At 32.8% G+C, this 9,920-nt stretch overlaps 1 protein-coding gene across 4 annotated transcripts; it reads left to right on the top strand.

Annotated features, from left to right (window-relative positions):
- The first annotated feature begins 224 nt into the window (after positions 1 to 224).
- LOC107029141 (protein WVD2-like 3) lies at positions 225 to 4,696 on the top strand. 4 transcript variants are annotated; one of them, XM_015230479.2, is made up of 7 exons: positions 225 to 364; positions 2,360 to 2,913; positions 3,157 to 3,245; positions 3,357 to 3,444; positions 3,631 to 3,702; positions 3,813 to 3,923; positions 4,143 to 4,696. In XM_015230479.2, the coding sequence occupies exons 2-7, from the start codon at positions 2,365 to 2,367 to the stop codon at positions 4,437 to 4,439; spliced, it is 1,206 nt and encodes a 401-aa protein (XP_015085965.1). In that variant the 5' UTR covers positions 225 to 364; positions 2,360 to 2,364; the 3' UTR covers positions 4,440 to 4,696. The 4 variants fall into 4 exon arrangements, with proteins under 4 accessions (XP_015085965.1, XP_015085966.1, XP_027767697.1 ...); XM_015230480.2 differs by having other exon boundaries at positions 2,354 to 2,913; XM_027911896.1 differs by lacking the exon at positions 225 to 364 and adding an exon at positions 435 to 458.
- The last annotated feature ends 5,224 nt before the right edge of the window (positions 4,697 to 9,920 follow it).

Genomic DNA, 9,920 nt, shown 5'->3' with positions numbered 1-9,920 from the left:
AAAAATCTTCTGTTCTTTTTTAAATTCTTTGCTAGTCAAACTATGTTACATAAAATGAAACGGAAGAGTAATATTCTTTCAAACTTTTGTTGATGGAAAATAAGTGACGTATTTTATGAAATTAATCAAGATATGTGAAAGCTGATCTGAACGTGGCTATGATCCAAACATTAGTATACTGTATTATTTTATCTCCTTTTTTATTTTTTTGGGTATATAGAAGCAGTAGACATATAAATATATGAGTAACAGGGACGACCTACATAGAGAGACAGAGACACCGCTCCCATAACCCGCTGGATAAAGCCTAAAAACACCAAATTTCATACAAACAAAATCAAACATAGTGGACTCTTTCTCAAAGGTCAGTTACAAAAAGAAAATAAAAAAAATTCAATCTTTTTTGCACATATTGTACTTCTTACTTCTTGGGGTTGTGTTATTTTGATACATTCTTGGTAAAGTTTTGATCTTTTTATTTGTTGCCATTGATTAGGAATTTGGGTGTTAATGCAATGTGAATTCTTGGTTTAGATCTATGCTTACATTAGGACAGGGTCTTAACAGTGTGTTCTTTGGATAGTTTTGGGAATGTGGTTTTAAAAGATGAATCTTTTGGGGGTCTAAATATTGAATTTTAGTTGAGGGTGTATCGGAAATAAGTCTCTTTTTTTGATAAAGATTGTTTCTTTGAATAATTTGGGAATGTGTGTTTTGAAAGATGAAACTTTTTGGGGGTCTGAATACTGAGGTTTTACCTGAGGGTATTTATCGAAAACAGTTTCTTTACCTTCTCGTAGTAGGGGTAAAGTCTGTGTACACTCACCCTCCTCACACTTCACCTGTGGGATTACACGAGGTTTGTTTGTTTGTTGTTGTTGTTATTAGCTATAGTTTTGGTAGGTGTAAGCATTTGGAAGTAGTAGTTGAATATGGAGTCTTGAAATGAGTTTTGAGGTCAATTGGCTTCACCATATTCCATTGAAGAAGAACTGTTTTCGAGTCTAGGAATGAATTATTTCCATTAGTTAGATGGTTTGATTCAGATTTTAGAGATGAATATGAAAGCTAATGGGGTTGCTGAAATTTGGCATGTTTAGTTTTACAGAACACAATTATATGTACTGTGTTGTTTGGTGCTTTTCGCTTATTGAATATAAATTTAACCATTTCTTTGAACTCGACTAGATTAGTTCATATTTTAATATTCAAATTTAGATAGTCCAAAACTATGATTTAGCATGAAAATGGCAAAAGACACTTTTAACTGTTACTGAATTTAGTGTGAAATATTAGAAGTATTTAGAACATAGGGAGTAATTATTTCGATCCATCGTAAAAAGAAATTTTTCTTGTTTTTGTATTTCTTATATATATTGCTTGTTGTACAGTCTTTTGCCATTTAATTTTCAAAATAGATAGTTGTTTGCAATGAAATGCTTGTAAAATATTCCATTTTTCTTCCAATAACCGTGTCTAGGATCTCCTTAACAAACACAAGTTGTTGGACTCATTGGAATTCTTGGATCTCTTCCAAACTTATGTAGGTTTCTGTAGCCATAGGTTTGCATATATTTGTATATATGGATGTTCTTCGGCTCCTTTTAGTATTATTATTATTATTATTATTATTATATTCTACTATCTAATTCTTCAATTTATCACTAGTGTTGTTTCTTTTGCTTTGGTTATCTTGCTATTTTTGTTGTCAACTCATATTTTTTCTTAAACCTGTTTTTAAAACACTTTTCTTGAGCTGAGGCCCAAGGGTACACTTTACCCTCCCAGAAGTGTTGTTGTTATTCGGTGTTTATATTTTTACCATATATTTGTGTATGTAATTGGACTTTGTAGATATATGCATAGGTAAATGGACTTGATAACATAGTATGGGGAAAGTTTCTGGTGTTATCATTTGAAGTATCAAATTTATTTTCTCAGCTATAGTATTATATTTAGTATTAGTATCTTCACATTTTTGCCTAAACTGCACACTCTATCTTTAATTTTGGTATTACAAAAAGGTTCTTCTTTTATCACCCTATGTCCGTTAAAAAGCTGTACTCTAAATCATCTACTGTCAAATACATAATGACATTAACGAGACGTTGGATGTTCTTTTCTAAGATAGTGACTGGTGTGAAATTTGGCTGTTATAGTAAACATGTGTTGGACTACAAGGCAGCTCTATGGTGCTGGAGAAAGATAAAAGCCTTTTCAGATTCAGTGACTTAGGGGTGTTTTTCCTATTTAAAGAAATGAGCAAGTTAAAAGCTTTTCACGGGATAACATAGTCCTTAGAGAAAATGTCAGTTTATTTTGATGGAATGTCTTTCTTATTAATTTTACGTAGTTTCAGAGATTATGGAGCTGGAAGTTACTGATATCTGTATGGACAAGGAGCAAGACGGTAGCATAAGTTACTGTGATGGCGCTTCTCCAGATTCAAGTTGTATAATTGACAGTAATCAAGATGTTCAGTCATCCAAGCTTATTATTGGGGAGCAAGAAACTGATATGCTGAAAGAGAGTGTTGAAACGAAGGAGTATGAAGTGAAGGAATGCACAGCTGAAGTATCAGTTGAGATGTCCAAGCTGTCGGAATTTGAAAATACCAAGGAGCAATACACTAAAAACTCAAAATGTGAGATTGAATCTCCTACAAAGGAGAACAACTCTGAAGTCGGAAAATTAAAAGATGATAACAAGAGATCAAGAACCTCAGTGAAATCAGCAACCAAATCTGCTGGTGGAAACTGCAAAACAAAGTGTACAGTTCCTCAACCATTTGCTTTGGCAACTGAGAAGCGTGCGTCTCATGGAACTCGTCTTGTTGGGAATGATGCAGACAATGTCAATTATAAGACACCCGAAGTCAGTAATTTGCGAGTCCCAAGTACGAAACAAAACAAGGTTAGTTTACGATGCAGATTTTTACCTTATCTGTGAATACTTATATCATTAAGGGGAGAGGATCCATCAATAGCACTTGATCTTTGAAATGATATTGCCCTCGCGTTCTCTCTTGGCTGATAAAGGAACTCCTCTGAAATGTGTTACTGTTCCAGAGAGGTTAATACATAACGATTACACTAGTTTATATGGATCCAACTGCCTGTTAATAACTTATTCCGTGGCTATTGTTTTTGTGTCTAGATCTCATCAGCAGTTGCAACTAGGAAACCGCTACAACCTGATAACAAGAAGCATTCCGATGAAGAAGACTCATGCTCAGTCACTTCTTGGTATCCACTTTCTCCCCTGATTTAGCTTGAATAAGGTCTGTGCTATTTCTAACGTGTTCCCTTGTCTTATAATGTTGTGTTTCTGTTTGATAATTTATCCACAATGAGAAGTGCTACGCTACCAGCAAGAAAATCCAGGGCCACTGTTGCGTCAGCCCCTGTGTTCCGATTATCTGAACGTATAGAGAAAAGGAAAGAGGTAGCTATTGATTTACTGGCTTACTGAAACTTGTCGTTTGTTTCTATGTTTGATCAGATTTCTACCTTGTTATTCTTCTCATCTTGCCCCTTTTAAATGACAACAAGAACAACAATGAAAGAGGAACTTTCTTAAAGTAAAATGTTGAAATATTGGTTAGTTCTTATATTGATTTCCTTTTTGCAGTTTTACTCGAAATTAGAGGAGAAACATCAAGCGTTGGAGGCCCAAAAAGTTCAGTGGGAGGCAAGGACAAAGGTGCATCTTATTAATGCTACAGCTATCACTTATACTAACAAAAACCGAGTAAATGAATATCTTGACAATCAAGCTTCAACTATATAATATAATTTTCGTTTGTTTATTAGGAAGAGAAAGAAGCAGCTATAAAGCAACTGAGAAAGAGTTTGATGTTTAAGGCAAGCCCAATGCCGAGCTTCTACCATGAGGGACCTCCACCAAAGACTGAATTGAAGAAGGTAACGCATAACACCACTGTAATCAAACTTAAATCGATATGTAAATTTTAGACAAGGCATTCACCAAAATTTTGATCTGCAGTATAACATTTACATTGTTGTAACCGGACTTAAGAGTGTCACAGTGCAAATAAAGCTTCACCCAAATATTGGTATCTCTAGCTGTCTGTGGTATATAACCACCTTCTAATTCTAAATTCTTATTTCTTTGAACTGCAGGCACCGCCAACTCGTGCGAAGTCACCAAGGTTGGGCAGAAGGAAGAGCTGCAATGACTCAGTTGGTTTAGACAAAGGGACGGTGGGAGCTTATGATCGAGGAACTCGCCACAGTCTTGAAGTTAACAATGAAAATGATGCCTTTGGTTCCAGAAATAGGAAAGACCGTATAAATATTCAGAATGGTACTGCCATTTACAAATTTAACAACGAAGCCAATCGTGCGGAGGAGATAAATGAGTCATACATGACTACGATGCGTGAAGAAATGAATGTGGACATTGCCGTTCATTCTTGAGCCTTTTGTGAGTCTTCTAATTTAATAAGATTAAGAACTTATCTTTTCTTTGTTTGCCTTCTTGTTATGCTGTAACAGCTGTGCATTTGACTGCTTTTAGAACTGCAAAAGATTTTTTTTGCAGTCGTCTGTGTAACGTGTATTTATGAAGTGTAAATTTCTGTAAGTTATTTCCAGTGCTTGTGTAAAGAGACTTCATTTTCTTGTAATCTATTTATGAAGATACTGGCGATCGTTCAATTTCTATTTATTTGGAACCTTCGCTTTGTTCATTGCATTTTTAAGTATAATGTGTCTATCGCAGTTTTTCCTTGGTGATCTTAGTATTAAAAAAGGATGAGTCATTATTTGTAATGTATGGTTCGCTAGACGGATCCCAGATTTGAACTTGAGGGGATCAATGTTCTTATCATGAACTTGTTGTAATATTGCAATAATTGGATCAGAATTTAGGATATGTTGAATTGTTTGTGTTTTTTCACGTATACACTCGTATTTTGTCTTGAAATACTAGTTTCTGTTTGTTCAAAAGCTCTGTCTGGCCCTAAAAGAACGGAAGGGTCTGTGGCCGTTGTGGAAACAAAGTGACAAAAGGCCCTTTAAGATGTTAGTGATACATAAACTGTTGCTTTCTGTATTGTTTTAGTTATGTTTGCTTTTGAAATAGTCTCTATATTGTTTTTTTAAAAGTTGACTCTAAACATTAGTTTATGGATGTATGTGCTTCAATTGACTCTAAAGTATGTTTCTTAAGGTCTTTTGAGTTGAATTTAGGTACCATTCCAGCAGGATGTAATCTAAGAAAAGATCTTATCGATCATCGAATGGTTTGTCAAGTTGGTACAGTACTTGCTCTAACTTTACCAGTTTCAACTCCTAAGTTTTCGGATGCTCATGAGCCTTGTGGACTTGAGATATGGTGCTAAAAGTCTCAAAACACAGAATTAAATATCAATGTCAATGCTGGAAGATTATACTAGTTGTACTACCTTATTTGTTTATTATCTATATATGCATTTTTTCCAGTAACTTAATCATTGTGCTGGATATATATGGTCTCTGCAATGTGAAACATGTACTCTTAGTCCCTCACTGTCTGCTGTTGAGTTCTACTAGCGTAATGGTCCAATCCGCTAGTGATATTGTCTGCTTTGTGCCTAGGGTCGCATGGCCTTAAAATGCGTCACTAGTTGGGAAGATCTGTTCACTTTTATACTCAACATTTTTGATGGGGGACTTCTAATCTTAAGATGAGGTGTCACAATTAGTCTCTGTAGATTTAGCCCCTTTCTTTGTCAACTTGATATGCCTGTTGAAGCCATTTTGCTTTTACTCTTTCAAACAAGGTAGAACTTTTGTTTTATAAATTCAAAAAACTAACTCATGAGGCGAGAATATCTGAGGTGAAACAGTCTATCCTTTCAACCAACGTGGGACGCTTAACATCCCCGCATGCTTAGAATTGGACAGTGGTTGCGTGAATAATATAACACGAGATCCAATACTAAATCAACCGAAAACAGGGAATATTAAGTAAATAGGCATTGAATCTAACTCAAATCCAATAACCTACTCGTGATACGAGAGGAAAACACATAGGGGAAAGAAAGGAAAAAGTTCTACTCAAGTCAGCGAGTGACATATAAAATAAAGCCCTTTTTCGACAGATAGGCTTATCCTTATTCCCATTTAAGTTTTCCAGTTAAAATTAGATGCTCGCCGCCTTTCTTTTTGATACCCACGTCAAGAAAATGGATTTTTGACTTAACTCGACTACCTAAAATCATGTAAGGAAACAGCTTGTTAATTCCCTAACAATTACACCAACCATAGAAAAGTAGAATAATTGCTTAATGCTAGGTTGTAGCTCCAATCATAGCTATATCTATAGGTTTCTCTGAAGTGATCATTCAATAATTAAGCTTCTAAAAAGAAGCATGAACAAGAAAAGATTTAGGAACTTACTGGTAATGACAATCCTATAGTCAAGATTGGCATCCCTAAGATAATAGGCAAGTCTCAAGTCCTATTGCTCGAACTTTTTAAAAATATTATTGGGTGTGTCGGTATTTTTGAAGGATTTGACACAAATATATTAACATTTTTGAAAAATCTAAACAATGTTAAATCTTAAGTATTATTTCTAACCTATTGAATACCAATCGGTATAATGGCTCTTTCAAGATTTGAATATGGACTATCATTGTTGTGTTTTTTTTTTTTTGAGATATACCAACATTTTCCTCGCATAACAACATTTTCGAAGAATCTGAGTAATATAGGATTTTAAGTATCGAATCCGACTCATTGAATATCAATTCGCATAGTGTCACTTCTAGGACTTTAAACTACTTGGATTTTTGGAGATCCAACATGAATTCAGTATAGCATTTTTGAAGGAACTGAACTATATAAAATTTAAATGTTGAATTCGACTCGTATATCAGTTAAGCATAATGTCATTTTCAAGATTTTAAAGTGAACTTGACTTTGGAAACATGAAGTAATATCTCACACAGTTAACATCACATGATAACCACCCCCACCCCTCTTTTTGGGGCCATTTGTACTTTTTCATCCTGTTATGCTACCTACCTAATTATCCTTCACTCTTTTGTTGGGCTTAGATCTGCAAAAGCTTTAATTTGCAACTGGTTTTTTGCCTTTTCATTTAAGCTTGGAATCATTCTATCTTGGGACAACAAAAGAAAATATGACACCTACCTAATTATCCCATCGTTTTGTTATTTAGACCTGATATAATTTCAATGTAAAAATATCTTATATATATTTTTATTGTTGTACAACTGACTCACATATGCGTGAAAATGATAAAATATTAGTGAGTCATTTTTATAACAGTAGGATTGTTGTTTTTATATCTAGCCCAACCATTACTAACCTTTTCTTCTTCTTTTTTTTCATTTTTTATTTCTTCCTTTTTTACTAATAATAGGGGTTGTTTAAAAACATGAATTTGTAGGGTGGGACAGGGTAGGTAGGGCTAAATGCCTTGATTGATTAGACTTGTTGCTATATATTTGTCTACTTGATGACCAATATATTGATAAGAAATGTTAATTTTGGAGTTTATTAAATTATAATTAAGAGGGAAATGGTCTTTTTAGCTCCAACTAATTTAACTTGTAAGAGCCAAATGGTCTAATTAGTTCCCCTAATTAATCAAGGTTATCCTTGATTTGTGAAATTAAATGATGGTATACTCTATACATATCTTTCTTAGCAATATATAATACTCTATTTGTCTCGATTCATATGACAGTTAGTTCCAGAAGAATGATATATTTTTTTTATTTAACAAATATTTAACAAAAACTATCAACATATTATCATGTTGGGTCCACTTATATTTGGCAAAAGTCCACAAAGGAGCACTCTTTGTAATGGTAGTTTTGGAATATTGTAGAGTTTTTTTCATATATTTTATATTTCATGCTCGGACAAATTATATCACATAAATTAAAACGAAGAAAATATTAAATAACAATTGTGAATTCTTGAAAATATGTTTTTTATAAGATTGATCTTTAATTAATTGTGAAGACAATTGATCTTTGACTCAAGTTTATATAAACCAATCATTGTAAGAAGCAAATAGTAATAACTTTCTCTAGCTAAAACATACCCAAATCTTACACTAATTTAAATTATTCAATAGTTAATTTTTTTTGTTACCACTCAAAATTTAAATGATTTCTTAAAAATAGAAAAGAACTATTAAAAGTATTATTAGCTAGAAAAATAAAATAGCAAAATAGTCATTTTTCATGTATAACTTAGGGACCTATATATATGTCATGCATCCTTACTACAACTTCTACTTCTTACTTCTTCCTTCTCTTCTTTACTCCAAAGTGAAATATTAGGGGAAAACAAAGATATTGTTGGGGAGAATGTTGTCTGGTTCGAAATCTTTCTATAGAAAAATCAGTGGCGGATTCAGTCATGAGTTTCAAGATCGTTAAATCTTATATATGTACAAAAACAAGTACAATATATATTTTTAGACCCTAAAATGTCGAAATATATTCTGAATCCGTCATAGATTAGATCGTTTGATCAATCAATTTATTGAGTGATTTCGGACCAGGCTTCATTCCCCTCAACTCTACGAGTTTTTCATCGATATTGTCCCATCAAAACACTAGAATCATACATGTTTTCAATTATTCATTTACAATATTAATCATGTCAATTTTTTTTGTGTGTTAACAGCTAAAATCAGGATGATTCAAATCAAAAGAAGAGATACAAGCCACCATGGTATATTTACTATACTATTCATCATTGTTCACTGAATTATTCTTTTCTTTAAAAATAAAATAAAATTTAGTTTTAGTTTTTTAGGGTATCATCTATATATCTAGTGATATTATTGATACTTTTATTCCATTAATCAATTTCACCTAAGTTTATTACATGTGAATAAAGAAAATTGGTATATACTCATTAAAGATGAAACAGACTCAACATAGATTATCATAATGCTAATTAGAACGTCAAGGATCGATGTTCAACATATATATGACACCATTTTATTCGTGATTGCAGGTGGTTAATGCTCTAGGTTGAGAACTCGTGGTGATCAAGACAACTTTTTTTATAAAACCATTTCGAAACTTGAGTGTATATCTATGGAATATCTTTTTTTTTTCTTCATATTTTTAATTAATTAAAACTTTAGTCTCCCTTTTATAAACTTTTCTATGTTTTTCAGCAAATTCATTGAAAAATTAAACAAGGATTGTGTACATGTAGTGTGAAAACATGACATGATTGGGCAAAAGAGAAAGTTTGGAATATAAACAAAAGTTAGGTTAGGTTTTCACCTTTTTATACAGTTATGAAGAAGAATCTAATTACTTTTAATAATTATAATACACCTTTACTTGTAGAGAGTTGCAAAGAATATCATGTTTTTTTTTGTTAGGACTTTAATTTTGTTTTTCACTATTTCACATCAGTCAATGATGGCTTATAGCTACATAAAACTTTGAAGATATTTGACTTTTTTTTTTTTTTACGTTCCATCAGAACTCTATAATTAATTAATTAGTATTTGTGTTACTTTAGAATTTGCGAAAACTCTATACGTGTTAGAAATTTCTTCATTCTCAACGCTTAATTCTAAAACTTAATATGGTTAAGATTAAAAAAATCGTCGTCCAATATCTCACCAATATTCATTGGTGAAAATTTTGGCTTTACTTATTACTTAACCTTTAGACACTCAAACATATAAGGTGTGGTTGTTCCAAAGAAAATTTTAATTTTTCATATTTAGTTCGATTAAAAAATTAATTTAAAATATTTTATAAAAAAAAAAGTTTCATAAGTAACATTTCATATCAAACGTCTTTTCACCATACCTCACCACAAACCACTCCCCACCCCTCGCCACACTGCTGATCCCTTATCCCCTCTCGCTCCCCCCCCCCCCACCACCCCCCAACCCCTCCG

Source organism: Solanum pennellii, chromosome 9, assembly GCF_001406875.1.
Source record: "Solanum pennellii chromosome 9, SPENNV200".
NCBI classification, from domain to species: domain Eukaryota; kingdom Viridiplantae; phylum Streptophyta; class Magnoliopsida; order Solanales; family Solanaceae; genus Solanum; species Solanum pennellii.
The sequence above is the reverse complement of the archived record's forward strand: the minus strand, read 5'-3'. Positions and strand labels throughout refer to the sequence as shown.